The sequence below is a fragment of the Ambystoma mexicanum genome, chromosome 11 (genome assembly GCF_040938575.1).
Source record: "Ambystoma mexicanum isolate Mex_15411 chromosome 11, UKY_AmexF1_1, whole genome shotgun sequence".
Lineage (NCBI taxonomy): Eukaryota > Metazoa > Chordata > Amphibia > Caudata > Ambystomatidae > Ambystoma > Ambystoma mexicanum.
Genome location: NC_090934.1, coordinates 853,303,706 through 853,320,731, shown reverse-complemented (window position 1 = coordinate 853,320,731; position 17,026 = coordinate 853,303,706). Strand labels below are relative to the sequence as shown.

Here is a 17,026-nt window from a genome sequence, read left to right as displayed (position 1 = left end):
CTGCCAGGACTTACCAGATCACTTTCAGATGACCTTCTCACTCACATATCAAGTGAGACAACTTGGTCAACCCAAAATTCATACTTCATGGGTGAGAAATCTAAAAAGCATGATGAGCAAGATGACATTTTACAACCAGATAACCAAGCAGTTTCAAATGATGAACTGAAATCAGTGATGAAATGGCTGTCCTTACTCAAAATAAGAAGCAATCATCCAGGAAATGCACTCCATGGTTCTCAGCAGAATTAAACACAGGCATATAAGCCTTCTGGGCATCAGAAAAAAGATAGCAACAATCTCATCACGGGAGCAAGAAATGGAAAGTACAATGACAAGCTAAAGAGTAGTAGAGCGATTAGTTTCATTTAAAGGCTCAAATTGATGCAGCCAACAATGGGCCTAAGAACGTATTTGCGATAGTTAAGCACAGATCTGACCCATCACGTCTTATAATGACCACCCTCAAGCCAAAGAAATGGTTAAAATTTCAGAATTATTTACAAATAAAGTTAACATAATCAGAAAACGTTCTGCCCCCCAACTTCCAGCTCATAGCTATTGTCCCAAAGTAGACCACCAAAACTAAATGTAAAGCACAGTCCAGCGTGCAAAATCTTAGGAAACCGAAAATCCAACCACATTAAGTCCTGCTCTCTCTACACTGGCTACCCTAGTAAGCATGCCTCGTGTTCAAAATCTCCTGCCTGACATACATCTATCTCCTGTTGCCAACACTGAATGATATCCCTAGCAACCACTCTGAGTGTGTAAAAGGAAACTGACAAGGAAGAGTCATGTTTGGGACTATAAACTTTTATTATGAAAGAAAAAAACCTCTTGCTGCCTATTTTTAAGGGGCTTGCCCTCCTTCAACCTAGGAAACCTTTAGTGACCTGTCAGAATGAACATCCCAAAATAATTATGTTGTCTGTCCTCTGTCTGTCAGAAGTTCGTATCTCCTTAGTAATTCTTTCAATGTCCCTTCAAACCAGGGCAATGGCTCCCTTCCCCGGGTCCTTTATCAAAGTTCTCCATGCCTGTCACGCCACTTACATGGAGACCGGGATTCTCTGCACCAGCTTTCCCCTCCTCCTCTTGGCGTATCTACCCGCTCTTTTGCGCATGGGGATTCGCCACTGGAAGAGCGTCGGGGGTCCGCGCTGGAATCCCTCTGCGCATGCGTGGGAAACCGCGGTCACGGTTCCGCGCATACGCCGTGGATTGGGCCCTCGCGATTGGAAGGGCTTGCATTCCAAGCCTCACTTTGGGTCCGCCGGCGCCTGGCAACGAGACGGCTTGCGTCTCAAGCCTTGCGGGTGCCAGCGACCCATAAAAGAGAGCTGTGATCGGGAGCAAGTCGCGTCTCAACGCGGTTTGTTCCAGATCGTGTTGCCCGCTCGCTCGGCTCCCCAGTCCTTCATGTTTTGTTCCTGTCTGCAGCCCTGGAGCCCTGGCCCCTGGGTTTTTCCTTCCCATTCCTGTTCACCCTCTCCAGTAGGTCCTTGGGGCCACTTGCTTGTCCAGACCTAGCTTTGCTGTGGGTTCCCTTCCCTGTTTGCTGGCTCTCTCCCTGGTTCTTGGGTGTTCCTATTCTTGGATCAGTTTCCCTTCCTCCTGCCTGAGTCCTCTCCAGTTTCAGTCCCGGACTTTTGGACAATCAGTTGTGGCATCTGTCTGGCCTGTCCTATCATAATCTGTTTCCAATTGCCTGCAAGACACTCGCATTCCTGTGGACAGATTTGAGTCGGCCTCTGTCTTCTCCCCGTTCATCACCTCCGGCCAGCAATCGACTTGGGTAGGCCTAAGCATCTGCTTCATCTCTTCTGGGACTGGCTCTTCTGGATTTCACCCCTTGGCAAGAATCTTCAGACTAAGGACTTTGAACTTCTGCCTCTCCTGCCAGTGCTTGCACTGTCCGTACGTCATTTCAGGAGAGAGCATCCCGTGACGTTGGTAGTTGGTCCATCTTCCACCCAGTATCAATCTTGGGTGGTGGAGAGGCTGGTTCCTCGTGTCACTCGCTCATCAAGCAACAGTTGTCAGTCTGGCTGCCACGTCAAGATCAGCAACCAAGCAGACAGGTACGCAACATTCACGTGATACTCACCTTAACAATGCCAGGCTTTCAGTACTTTTACAGAAAGTTTGTATCAGTCCCTTTTAACTCTTTGCAGGAATCAGAAAAGATCACAGCCTTCTTTGGCTTCCCTTTAACATCTGGATGATAAATATTTTTTCCGGATCCTCTGTATCTTCCTTATAAACCTCTCGCAAATGTACTATAGTAGTGGTTGGGCCACTCCGACGAGGCAGATGGCTCCTGTTGCACTCTGCTGTAGCAGTAGTAGTGGTTGGGCCACCCAGACGAGGGAGATGACTCTCGTTGGACTCTGCTGGAGCAGTAGTAGCGTTTGGGCCACTGCACCGAGGGAGATGACTCCTGTTGCACTCTGCTGGAGCAGTAGTAGTGGTTGGGCCACTGCAACAAGGGAGGTGACTCCTGTTGCATTCTGCTGGAGTAGAGGTATTGACTTGGCCACTGCGATAAGGGAGATGAATCCTGTTGCACTCTGAGTGAGCTGGGCCTCTTCCCGGACCCCACCCAGTCTTCCTGACGTTCCTGCTACTTATGGTGGATTGGGGACACCGCTTCGGGACTTCGCAGGGTCGCAGGGGCCTTTCTTCCTCCTTCTTGCTTCCTGCATGGCTCTGCGACAGGCTCGTGGTCACTGCGTCATTTCTGGACCCGACGGTCCACCTTCCAGCGGTCATGCCACCACCTGCCAGCTCTCAAGATGCTTTGGCAATGTCCTGTCCTTCCCATCTCCCTCCTGGAGAGACGCAATTGCTCCGGCTTTAACATTCCAACTTTGAACTTCCCGGGCTTTGTTTGAATACTCCTGGCTTCCACAATGAGATCCCCTTAGTTTGTTCTCGCTTTCTTGTTTATAAGGTGGATGCAGCCCTTGTGTAACATCAACACCATCTATGAAAGTCTCTTTGGCACTCTTCATGCCTCCAGTGAGACAACTTGTTACAGTACTTGGCTGACTCTTCATTTGGTTACTCCATATGCCTCTCACGTTCTTCATCTCAGTAGGGCTTATACTGGTCAAAGTCATGGGTTTACAGTAGCTCATGGTTCTACTATCAATGGAGTTTGAAAAGGATGACCATGAGGGTAGGGGTTTATGTGTTGTGGTGGTATGGAGGCTTTTCCCCAGGTGGATGTCCTTATCCCTAGGAGGGGGGGGTCCCTCCCTATGAGGTCCTCCCGCATAGTATCTCCCCTAAGGGGTCTTTTGGGTAATAAGCCTCACCTCCATAGCCTCATAGGAAAGTACTCACCCCTGAGGATAAGTTACGAGACCTGGTAAATCGTCCCACCACTGACGCTGTTAATTGAAAGCTGATGTTAAATTATAATTGGCCAATTTCTTTGGGGAACCTGCAATACCAACAACGTGTACCCCAACCACACCATTCCTCCTCATTCCCCTCAATGCAGTACTCCTGTCTTAAAGAACCACTAATGAGGCAACCATTGCAGATGCTAAACTGTGGTAACTCCTCTGGTAATATTCATAATACTTAAAGCACCCACACCCTCCTTATTTCTTTCCTCATCAGTCCCTTAAATCTCTTGGAATTACCTTAGCGACCACCTTCGTGGACAAACACGTTTTGATGTTGTAAGCATAGTAGGTGCTTTCCTTGAAACTCTCAATTCTTACCTGATGTCCCCCTTTCTTTCTCCTATATAAGACCTTTATTTTACCAAACTCTCCCAATACTTTCCTGCCGCTCTGGCAGTAAACATAACACTTACCTCAAACATGCCTGTTCTCCTAAGATATTCATATATTATACACTTTTACAGAACCCTGACCTTGTTGTACACATGTCCACCATCACAATACCCGAGCATCGCCTTGAGGGGGGCTCATCTTTAGGATGCCACCATTTCTTGACTACGCCACCTGAATGGAAATGGGGAAATCACATTGTATGGAAACTGAATTTGCCTCTTTTAAATAACAGTTTTAGACTCCGTAACACATTCTTATATCAAACATACAACTCATGCCAAAAATGTAGTCTTGTATGACCTACCTTATCCTCCAACATCGATCAGCCTATACCCGCTGTCCCCATCCCATCTGCATGAAACCTGGGAATCATACTCTCTCGCAACGTGCATGATAACTTTAAAACCACGTTTTTGTGATAGGTTCATCGTCATGACTCAGATTATGTATTCTGTTTGTTAAAATAATTGTTTGCGATTTATGGTATCTTAATGGACAGTTTTTAAAGTTTTATTCTTGATGTTTTCCTAATGTCTGTATACGAGCCTGGCACATTATTCGGGCCTTCTGGGGGTTACAGAAAACTACATAAATATGTAAAATAAATGATAAATTCTGAGTGGAACTACTCACCAGGCTTAATGAAGGTTTGTCATGCACACGGCTACACCCTAAACATGAATTGGCTACTTTGATCTTCGTCAGTGGGGGCTCCATGACAAATGGCAGAACATACCAATGTCAATGTAAGCAGATTTGGACTCCCCCTTTAGTTGAGGCCCCACTGTGAAGATTTCAGAGGTAAACACGGTAACCCCTCTAGTGTGAATGGCACTGGGCTTGTCTTGTAGTGCACACACAGTGTGGACAGGGTTGAGACCTACATACAGGCTAGACTGGCTGTGAGAGTCATATTCTGAGATCAAAAAGCTGAGAGATGTCCGTGCCCAGACACCTTGCCCATCATCACCTGAGCACAACACTACCATCTATCTACTGATCTCTGCGTCAGAGACAGCAGAGAACTGAACACACACCAGTGGGAATGGAGTTTGGAATCTCTCGCAGTTGCACTCAGTGTGAATGGGGGCTATGAGCTGTAAAGGGGTGAGAGCAGTAGTGTCCGGCGTACACACAGCTTCTCCCACCTCTGTGAGTGGGATGTGCACTCTCTTGTAGCTGCACACGTTGTGAATGGGTCTCACACCTACAATCGGCTAGCACGCTCACAATGTGAATGGAATTCACAGCATGCTTGGACTGGCCGAAAGGGCAATGCTTGAAGGCATGGCGCCACAGACCTCTGCGGGCTCATTTTATGGGCCAATGTGGACCAGTAGGCTGACTTATGTTACTGTGTACACTGGTTGTTTTGACTGATGTTACCCTTCCAGTGTGATGTAAACAGCACTATTTACCAAAATTGCTGCTCCAGGCACTTTGTACACAATTTGTCATGCCAAATCACGAACTGTATCTCGTATATGTGGCCTAATTTCTGGGTCTAACTATTTGTTGTCCCAGTCCAACCCTCGTTGACCAGATTTCCAGTATTTCTCCTGTCTGTTTCCGCTTTGTACAAATATATATTTCCTTTTCTTCACCCCACTTCCCTTACATTCATTGTGTGTTACCCCCTTTTTCTCTCCTTTCTGCCCATCGTTTTTCTCCATCCCTGTGCTCTCCTCCATTGTGTCTATTCTCCCAGCTGTTTTAATTTAGCCTATCAAGGTTCTGTTCTCAGGTTCCTCAGACCCCCCCCCCCCTTCCACTCCACAGTAATTCTCTTCCCCTTTGTGTTCTAGTGGTAGCTCTCTCCCAGCTGCCCCTTCTGCTTGCCTCTGGCACAGTGGTTCATGCTGTCACTTTGTCATTTAAGATGATGTCTGCCTTCCGGCCCTATTCATGCCCACAAAGCTGGGGCACCTGTTCAGCCCGAAGGCCCATTTGTACTTCCACCCGTCTGGGTCAGGCGCAACGTTACGTCTCACTCAACCGCCGTCAATGCTGAGTCTACCGCCATTGAGTGGCCAAAATGTATCCTTTGTCTTTTGGGTTCAAGTCGTCCATGACCGAGGCACAGGTAAGAGGGGCCAGACACACGTAGAATCCATGCACTATGCCAAATAGGCACAAGAAGATGCTGGCTACCTTGATGACAAGCCTGAATTCCAACAGGTAGCGGGGCAGGCAGTAGTGTACGCCTTTGGTCGTTTATGTTGAATGGCGTCCAGGAGATGCAGAAAATGATCATATAGCATAAAACAAATTACAAACACTTAAAACAACACAAGTGAAACCAACGTAAGTGGGTCCTAATAATGTAGTTGTTACAGGGTCAATGTGTGTAACTAATTCACACTTCGAACCCTAAGCCTCTATGATTTTGGCTATTTCTTGTTCTTATTGGTACATTGATAGATTCCCACCTATAGATTGATTGTTTTGATGAAAGATGATGTTGTGTGATTAATAGCATTTGTTATACTCTGTGAATAAGATACACATATATTTCAGTATCATTGCAACTGTTAGATGAGATACCCTAACTTTAGACACATTTTAGATATTTGAACTTCTTTTGATATATGACAAACAATCTCCCGCAGAGTAAGAAGTTTGTTTTAGGCCCATCTGTGGTTTAAGCCGTTTTGAGAACATCTTCCAGAAGATGCAGCCTGCCTGGCCACCTTATAAAGAGGACTAAACCTTTTGCCTTGGAGCCCGGCATACAGGGCTTGGATACATCTAGCTCCTATGCTTTTGGTTTCAGTGGCACAGCTGGTCTGAGCCCTCTCCTCTCCCAGGGTATTGTCTACCATTAGGTCAGGAGCGACATATGCTTATGCTGGAATTTTCCTGCTCCTTTGTGACAGAACTATTCTCCTCTCGCTGTCTATTGGGGTTACCCAGCTGTTTCCATGAAGTAAATTACTTCGCAGCCATTTACTTCGTGGTAAATACTTCAAATGACTTTGAATTAATTACATGTAGTTGTGGGCTAAGGAGTAAAAGGTGGTTGGGTAGTGAAGAGGAAGGGGGCCATGGAGGGGTCACCCCCCAATTAAAAGGAACATTTGAAGTGAAAAATGGTACTAATTACCACGAAATAAATTAACACAAAGTACTTTTTTTCATTGATATAACATGAAACCCTTTTGGGTGTACCAGGCTGTCTTATTTTGCATTATGCTGGCTTTGTGACTTTAATAGACCCTAAGAGGTTGCTGAAGTACAGACTTCTGAGCATTTGAACTTGACATCATCAAACATGCCAGCACCTTTCAATGAAGCTCATCCTTCTTTTCTGTGCAGTCTATACTAGCTCTGTCCACTGGGTATGCATAATAAAAGGCAATCACAGCACAAGGAACTTCTTGTCCAACTAAAAAGGGTAAAACAAGTACCTTGAGCCACAAGGCAGATCAAGGCGTCAAGAAGCTGAAGGCAGTTGGTAAATAACTCTGGGCTACTGCAGGAGGAGCTGCAGGACTGCTTACTATAAAGCACGACAATCCAGAAATTAAAGTTCAGAAAATATGAAATCGCCTTAAATACATATTTTGGCAGTGGAGCACAGGAAACAAGGGGATACACAAGAAGGCAACCAAGTGAGAAACTTCCTCGGTAAAGCAAACACTACGACTGACTACTGGATTAGCAAAACGTAGGCATACCTCGGTCCAAGTTTCAAGATCTGTATGTGAGTTACAATTTGGTATCAAGTTACTAATAACACTCAGGATACATACAGGTGAAACACATAGTCATGAGAAAGACAGACTCACAGGAATGACACGTGTTACATACCCTCTGCCTGGCTACAGCACACCAGTCGGAGAAATACAGAGGTTCTTCCGACACACATGCACAGCAGCCACCACAGACCAGTTGATTCTCGAAAGTCACACAGTAACGAATAGTGAAATACTGGATGTCCATACTCATCTAGAACCCTACTAAAGAGTGGAGCAAGAAGAACATCTTCCTCTCTTGCTGGTATCATGAGCATACCTTTAAAGGAAAAGGCAAGTGTCTTCCTACCCAATTCCCAGGATGAAACACTAAGGCCCCTTTATTTATTTATTTATTTTATTTTGTATATTTGTTACACGCCCAGACCCTCGGGTGTCACGGCGAGGTTATAAGATAGCTTAGAAATTAGTCACAATCAAACATTACAAAGGTTGCATTACAAGATATAGGTTACAATATACAGTGGCCTAAGTATTCACAACAGTGTCCGATGGAGGGGTCCTATCTTAGGGTGCTAATATTGGTTGAATAACCAGGTTTTTAGCTGTTTCTTAAAGAGCTTGAAGGAGGATGCTTTTTTGATGATGATGGGTAGGGTGTTCCAGTGTTTGGGGGCTAAAGTGGTGAAGCTGCTGCCCCCTGCTCTAGTGGTTTTGAATCGAGGGGGGTCCAGGAGGAGTTTGTCGTTGGATCTCAGTAATCTTATGTTAGTTTTAGGATGCAGAGTGTTATTGAGGTAGATAGGTCCTTTTTTGTAATGCATTTGTGGGTGATGCATAGTGTTTTGAAAATGATGCGGGCTTTGATGGGGAGCCAGTGGGCATCTTTCCTGGTCTTGGATATATGGTCTGATTTTTTTTATGCCTAGTGCTGCCCTCAGGACTTTGTTTTGCAAAAGTTGCATTTTGGCTAGGTTGGTGTTGGAGGTGCCCAGTAGTAATACATTACAGTAGTCCAATTTCGATAGGACCAGTGCTCTGGCCAGGGTGAGGCAGTTTGCTGGGGTCAGAAATTGTCGGCTGAGTGCGATTAATTTGGAAGTGTAGGCCGTGGAGGAGGAAAGTACATTGATATGTTTGGTCATGGTCAGGCTAGCATCGAAGTACACGCCCAGTGTTTTTACTTGTTTTGACACTGGGATATTGGTGCCGTCGATGTTGATGGTTGAATATTCTGGCTGAAGGGTTGCTAATTTGGCTGGAGCTCCTATAAGTGCACCCTTTAATCAAATATGCAAAAATCCTGATTTTCAAAATGGCAAGCATGAAAAATGTAATTTCTCCCTCCGGAATATCACTTCATGGCCATGCCAATCCTCTATGAGTACACATGGCTTCTGTACTTCGTGGTAAGTAGAGAGGTTACCAGTTCAAGATACTACATTTTGGTTGAAGGCCAGCACCAAGTGTTCACAAAATCAAGCAGCCATGGCGGGACATTTACACACAGTATCACATTATGGGCATCCATTGTTAGAAGATTGGTTGCTGAGGAACTAATGTATTCCTACATTATTCAATGCCAGCAATCAACAAAACAGTAAAAATGTTGTTCCAGCTTCCCAGCCCCCCCCCCCCCACCCCCAAACCTCCACTGTGTAATTAATGGAAAGAACAGTTCGCAAATTTCAAATCAGGAGATCAAAATCATAGAGGCAACAATAGCCACAGGCATTCCAGAGCATTTGCTTCTCTAGAAATAGTATGGCACGCGGACCGAAGGCAGGTTGCTTGCATATGTCACCTAGCCAACAATACATCAGTGCGCTGGAAAAACAGCCAATAGGAGCTCACAAGTCTATATCTGAATCACAGATCTGTGATTCTCCCAGTAGCCTCTTTGGATTATAGTGGCCCTAAAATGAATACCCAGACTGAAAAATGTGTGTGTGGCAAAAGCGGTCAGGAAACTGCACAAAATGTTCCGTTCCTCAGTACCATGTATCAAGAACTGCCCAATAAGTGGCTGTTACCAATCTTAACAAAGAATAAGATAAGCTGTTTCCCCAACACTTTCAAATTATGTAGAAGTACGTCATCAAAATGGATCTAGTATTCAGTCTTCAAATTCGAGTTCATGGCATGGGAAAGTCATAAGTCACCTATTGTGTTAGCAACTAAGATAGATTGAATATGATAATCATGTTCACATGGGTCTGCAACCTTTGCCTCTCCCTTTGTTTTGGACTACACCTCTCATCAACTTTAGCCAGCACAGTCAATGATGAGGGATCAAGGGAGTCCAAAATATGTGGTGAGCCACACGTTACAGACCCCATTATAATATGTCAACATGACTACTGAATAAGTGAATTGATGCTTCCAGTCTTTTCTTTGTAGTGAAATAATTGTCATATTTATACAGTTATTGGATCCTTGAATGCCTGTTTGGTGCCTTGTGGCAACACTGTATATTGTGTTATGATGGCTCCTAAACAAGACATTTTGCAAATGGGTGTACTGTTATACTGCAATGTTTTTTATATGTATATCTAGATTTTATCCACCCTGCATGTCCAAAATAAAAAAAAAAATAACAAAATGAATGAAAAAAAAGAGTAGCTCTATAGACAGTTCACCAACATTTAAATAAGCATGTCATGAGCAAAACGGACCCAACAAAGACAGAGCCTGTTTATTACATATTTTCACAGGGCTGATACATTCTGAACGTCATCAGCAGAGGTGTCGTCCAAGTGGCATTGGGAATAAGCAAGATCTTGCAAGTAGTTTCAGTTGTGAATATCACTTCAATGACAAGAGATAAATCATTTACAAGGTCACTCACAAGGCAAAACAAAATCTGTCTTTTCACAAATTGGGTGCGCAAGAAATCTCTTTGCAACATGATACAGCAAACTAATGTAGCGATTATGATTTAGGTTACACCCACAGGAAATGAACTGTTGTTCAGTTAGCACGAGGGATTTGCTCATTGCTTTTCTCCAATATCAATAATACAACAGGTGGTGAGCAAGCTCGGATAATAGCAATGACGCTAATTTTCCCAACGTCCTCCGTCTCATGGAGTTGTCATTAGTGCCATACAAAAAGGTTCAGCTAGAAGGGCACAATCTTACACAGACCCAAAAGGACAGGGGGCGCAGATGTTTGGCTCCTGGGGCTTAGAATTCAGATGCTTACATTTCCTTCAAGGATGTGTGAACATGACAGAAGCCACAAAACAAATTGAGGATTTGTATTATGGTGTTTAAAAACAATATTTCACCTCTACAAGCAACAGTAAAAGTGTATAATTGAAAACAGTGTATATAACAGACAGGTGGTTAGAACATCCCTTTAGTGTTACCTGGATGCATGAGGAAATCCGAGCAGGGTTTCTTTTTCAAGTTCCAGTCATTGAAGCTTTTTTGAAGAAAATGAAGGGCATTGCATCTCATAAAAGAAGACCAGGACCAAGCTGGAACGGATTAATGTGCCTACCATTTAAGCTGAATTCATAAATGTGCAATGAAAGTGATGTGATATAAATCACCATTTTTAATTACTATTACTTATTTACGATGGCTACGCAAATTACAAGCACTGTCAATTTGATTACCATTTATACACATACAAAGATATGTTATTACTACGAACTCACATCAGATTTAAGTTGTGTTGCCATATGTAGAACAGATGATAAGAGAGCAGACAAGTACAGCATTGTCACAGCTAAATAGTTTAGAAAAACTAACCCATTGTTTGTCATTGTTGCATAGCTACATGGGATTAATCCCATTGTAAATTTAGGAATTGCTAGGTGGATTATATAAAGTTTTTCTCTGTTTTGTGAATATGCAAAATGACAGTTACTCACACGTAGAGCACATTGAACATTGATAGAAAACGGCAACATTTGTAATAAGCATTCCAATAATGTGAAAATTGCATGAATGTGTGGGTCATTGAGGGCATTGTGCTGATGTTGCGGTGAGTCGTTTCGGACACGACCATGTTAATCTCACATGTTTAAATAGCAGACAACCAATAGGATAACGCACATGATAACACACAGAATATACATCAATAACAGATAGCAAACTGAAAAAACATCAAGTGTAATGCTACATTGCTTCGTTCAGACCTAACAAGAAAATTGTATTTATTTCGAGACAAACCTCCCTTCCACTTTACCCTGTCCGACTAGCCACTTAACCACCTCCTATTCTCCTGTCTCCCTTCCTTTGTCTTAGTTCCCCACCACCTTCAGTGTTTTCCTTGACCTGTCACTTCAGAAACTGTCTGTGCTCAATCTCTTGGATCCTGGCGTGTCGCTGCCTTCCTACTCAGGCCGGAGGAGAAGCGGGAAGAATGCCTGGGCTGATTCAACACAGTGGAAAGAGGCTCCAACTGCTTTATCAAAGGGGGTCAGAGAACCTCCCAATGGAAAGGATTTATATGGACAGCTTCAGGGTGGTGCCCTTGAGGACACTGGAGATCAACTGAAGGGCAGCCAGTTAGTCGAAAAGATTGTTGGCGATGATCTTGTGATCAATGAGGCTTTTCCCGCCCTGGAGAAAGATGTTGCAGAAACACCAGTGGGAAAGAAATTACTTCAGAAGATCAATGGACCAGAGCTAACAGATTCTATTTCCCCGGTGGGGAAATATGCTGGAGAAGCCCTGGTGGACACACATGTACTAGATTATGTTGCTTGAAATTTACCATAGGGCAAGGAACCTCTACCCAATCTCAGGAAGGACAGCAGATGAATAATAGAGGGTCAGGAGGATTTATTTGAAATGAGTAATGGACTCACAATAGATCAGTGAGTGGAAGGACACTGAAAAACGCTGGCAGTGAAGGAGTTATGTGATCATGTTACTAGTACCACAGTGGTCAATAATTCTGAGAAGGATATCAAAGAGATGCTGATGCAAGCACTGTCTTTTAGAAAGACCTGGAAGAGAGGGAATACACACACACATCTTATTTAGAAAGAACACAATTACTTTGAGTAAAGCCTACATTTGAAACAACTGTACAATTTGTCTCAACATGAGCTTTTATTTATTTTATTTAGTCTGCAAAAAGCTTTGGAACCAAATCATCGTAGAAACTATTAGAAACAGGTATCACTGAAATGAAACTGTTTTCTAGCTAGAAGAATTACTAGATAGAAGGATGAAGGTAGAGAACATTGGTATGAGGACGATGTGGGAGGTTAGTAATATAAGAAATAATCGAATGCAAGTAGGAATCCATTTCACCATGGTGAGGCAAAGGAGGATGTCCTTCAATGATGTGAAGAAGTAAAAAAAGGAATGCTGATATCGAAAGCAGGTTAGCAACAAAGAACGACTGAAAAGAGCACAATATGAGAAGGATTGGGTAGATTTGAGAGCCGGTTTAGCATTCTTAAGTGTCCTGATATGGTCAATACCAAGGTTCAAGACACATGAAAGTTGAAGTGTTGCCTGTAAATAGAACAGGTGCTTCCATCAGGCAAATAACACAGGATGGACGGGAACTGCTCTGAGGTGTTGAGATCTAGAGTCTTACAAAGCACTTCCAATGAGTTAAAACGAATAGATTATTAACTGAGTCTGATTTAAAGGATAATCCTCACAAATCATACAATATGACTCAAGGAAGAACCTGTGGAAATGGCAGGGAGCTGCCCTGAACGATGGTCCCTACATGGATGTGGAGCTGTTTAACTGACAGCCGCCAGTCAAAGAAGCCCCTCTGTTGGTTCTATCTGAAAAGGGTACATTTTAAGTGTTTTTAGAACTGTAGTCTTCGTATGTAAAAATTCCACAAAGCAGCATCAGAGTTCAACACCGTGATGAAAAAAACTCTGCAGAAATTCACATTGTAAGGAAATGTATTTGTATTTTCATTTATTGACATTTATAGAGCACTTTTGACAAAGCTCTGAACGTATAAAGTTTACAAAAAATAAACGGTACATAAATAAGAACTGAACAGATGGAGAAAAGTATTGGCTGCACATTCAATTTCAGTTAGTGGTAAGGGAAGAAAGAAGATGCGTATAGTGTGAAAAACCGAGAGAGGGAGAAGAGCAAATATCTAGAAGGAGATAATTCCACTGTTTGAGGGAAGTAATTGTAACAAGCAAAAATGTAAAGGGGCGAGGGGGCCGGAGGAGCAGAGAGTAAATGAAGATTTTGAGAACAGAGGGGATGAGGGGGTTGGGGGGGAATAGAGGGAAATCAAATCGGAAAGATAAGAAGGAGCAAGGCTGTGGATACATTTAAAGACAATAAGCAAAAGGTGGAAGTGTAGGCATGAGTCAAAGGGTAGAAGAGAATTAGAAAGAATAGCAAGAGTCATTATTTATTTAACATTTATTTACTTTACTAAGATAGTTTGATAAAAAATGTTTCACACAATGAAAAATTAAAACATACATCCATAAAATATAGTCCTAACATACAATTCAATAACAGCAAACAATCTACAGATTTCCAAAATAGATGCAATTATCCTCCACGGGATACTTAAGTAGTTGATACAGGCTTCACTCTTCCCACTTAGAAACAGCTCCCATCCTCCTTTCATCCTAGTGGTAAGAGTAATGGGCACATGCACAAGAAGGAGGCACACAAGACGAACAGCAGAATTAAAGATGGAACGAAGATGGTAAGATGGAAACAGGAAGACCAAAGAGAAGGACTGAACAGTAGTCAAGTCAAGAGAGCACAGAAGAAGAGATAAGAAGTTTAGTGTCTTCAAGGGAGAGAAAAGGGCAGATACAACAAATATTAAAGAGATGAAAATGACAGATGCGAGCTGTGGAAGCGATGTGATTGGAAAAAGACAGAGAAGAATCAAAAGTAACATCAAGATTACGCGGCAAGGAGGAGAATGGATGAAAAGTAGGAGGGAAAAGAATGCCGGAAAGGGCAGGAGAAAGGGAAGAGGGAGGGACACATAATTGTTTAATGTGTGTAGAGATAAGGTGTAGAAAGTGGGCAGACATCAAGTTTTCGACCGCAGACAAGCAGGTTCAGTAGCTTGCAAAGAGTCAGAGAAAGAGGAAAATGAAAGGGATATTTGTGTGCCATCAGCATAGAGGTGACAAGAGCTTAAAGGAATCAATGATAGCATGATGAAGGGGGATAGTGTAGATAGGGAATAGAAGTGGACCAAGTACAGGACCTTGTGGGACACCATAACGAAGAGGGAGAGAGGCAGAATATTGTCCGGCCCAGGAAACAGAGGAGGAACAATCTGAAAGATAGGATTGAAAAAACATTTGTGAACATTTGCCAGAGGGAAGAAAGAAGAGTAGGGTGGTGGTTGACATATCAGATGTTGCTGAGAGGTCCAAGAAAATAGGAATGGAAGAGGGGGTGTCAAGAGAGAGTTCGAAACATGAAGTAAGGCAGTCTCAGTGGAATGAGATGAGCGGAACCAGATTATATCAGGGTGATGGAGGAAGACGACGAGAGAAAAGCTGAAGTTTGAGAGTAGACTACTCTTTCGAAGATTTTAGAGAGAAATGGGAGAAGAGAAATAGGCCAGAAGCTGGAGGGCAAGGGCAGGTCACAGCAGGGATTTTTGGGGATGGGAATGATGACAGCTTGTTTGAAAGAAAACAGAAAAGTCTAGGTAGTGGGAGAAAGATTAAGGCGAGCGGAAAATAGGTGATAGGATAGGTAGAAGGAATTAGGGCAGCTGTCAGAGTCACGCAGGGGGGGAAAGGATGAGAAAGAGGAAGGAATAGAGAAAGTGTTTTAGGGGGTTTGAGGGAGGGGTACAGACAGAAGGTGAAGGAGGGCAAGGAAGGAGTGTAGACTAGATACTTAAGAAGAAAATAGTTAGCAAAATCAGACGATAAGAGGGGAGAGAACATTTTGTTAAGGAGCTCAAAGAGGTGATGCGGTTGGTGAGAAAGAAAGAGTGAGGGAGAAGTACTGTTTATTTAGCTCTGAGAAGTAAAGTGTCATAAGACGTTTGAAGAGCAGATAAAGTATTCAAATATGAAAGAAGGCCAGATTTCTTTTAGTGTCACTCAGTCTTGTGTAGAAAGGACCTTATGGAGAGGAGAGAGGGGGGAAGCAGTGGTTGAGAAGGTTTATGGGAGGGGGAAAAAGGACAGGGAAAGGGAAGGATATAGTGTCGAAGGTGGAAAGAAGACGAACATGGAGGGTGCTTGGTCTGAGGAGTAGGAAGAGAAAAGATGAGGGGAGGGAAAGAGAGGAAGAAAGGGGGAAGAATTAAAATGCTGAAGATAACGCTGTAGAAATTGAGAGGGGGAGGGAAGAAGAGAAGGACAAAAGAAAATGGTCAGAAAGAGATACATGGTAGGCAGAGATAGAAGACGGGAGATAAGAGAAGGATTATACTGACTGAGCAGATAAAAGACAGATGGAAGAGAAGAAAGGAGGGAATCAAGGTCCTCATAGAAACTAGAAAGGAGAAGGACCAGGTGGTCGATAGAGATTGAGGAATGCCAGGGGCTGAGGATTAGTAAAGTTGACAAAATGAAATGTTCTATTCTTATTTTTTATATGCTATTCAAATGTAGGAAAGGAAGGAAGGAAGGTTGAAGGTCAGTGGAGAGAGGGCCCAGGAGGAATGGTACAAGACACCAGTACCTCTGCCCTAGCCAGAGAGGCAGGGGAGTGAGGAAATGTAAGTATTACCGCGGAAAGAAGAGCAGGGAAACAGTATTTTAGGGGGAAATCCAGATTTCAGTAAAACATAGGAACTGGAGATTAAGTCCAAAGAAGATATCAAGAGTTGAATGCAATTTATTGTAATTGGAACATGTGATAAGGAGACCAATAGAAATAGTAAAGAGGAGAAAGATGATTTAGAAAGGCTTAAGACAGCAGGAAGAAGGCAAGGAGAAAGGTCACGTTGAATGTAAAATAACAGACATTCCCCATTCGTTTTAGGAGGTCGATACAAGAAGTACCTCCGACCATGTAAATAACACAGTCCATTGTGCTTGGTCTGCTTCTGCCAGCACCAGTAATCTTCTGCAAACAATCAGAAAAAAATAAACAGAGGGCGCCCATTTTGTACTGCTGTCTTGCGAAGTCTTCCCTCTTTTTTCAGGTATGACTTAAGTCTCTCAAAGCTTTGTGGTTTCAAACTCGGGCATGAAAGTATACCCACCTCTTCGTCACCATAAACAATGTTCTTTGCACACACATGTAACTATGCAGACTTTCTGCCACCACAGACTAACTGTCAGCATTTCATAAATGTCAGCAATACACCAGGCAAGACTGCTTTCTCAATTAAGAGGTATTCTGCAAGGGAGTTTGGATAAAACTTGTATGATGATATTGTTCCTCTTCGGCTATAAGTAGGTGCCATGATTGTGTGCTTTCCTTGTCCATAATCGCCAGCTAGATATCCCATGATGTCACTGTCAGGGTGCTGTTTTATTGTTTTCTAATTCTTATTTCCAGTCCTCTGGTATTAAGTGAGAGGAGTTTGGAAATCTTGACAAGGTGCAGAGAGTAAGGCATATGG

At 43.2% G+C, this 17,026-nt stretch overlaps 1 protein-coding gene across 1 annotated transcript in view; it reads left to right on the top strand.

The window, feature by feature from the left end:
* LOC138503825 (uncharacterized) overlaps positions 1-13,640 on the top strand; it is a 121,050-nt gene extending 107,410 nt beyond the window's left edge. The window contains exons 7-8 of the mRNA XM_069623872.1: positions 5,692-5,849; positions 11,806-13,640. Of these exons, the coding sequence (XP_069479973.1) occupies positions 5,692-5,849; positions 11,806-12,228 (581 nt within the window). The 3' untranslated portion in view covers positions 12,229-13,640. The remainder of the gene's footprint in view (positions 1-5,691; positions 5,850-11,805) is intronic.
* Positions 13,641-17,026: the final 3,386 nt, after the last annotated feature.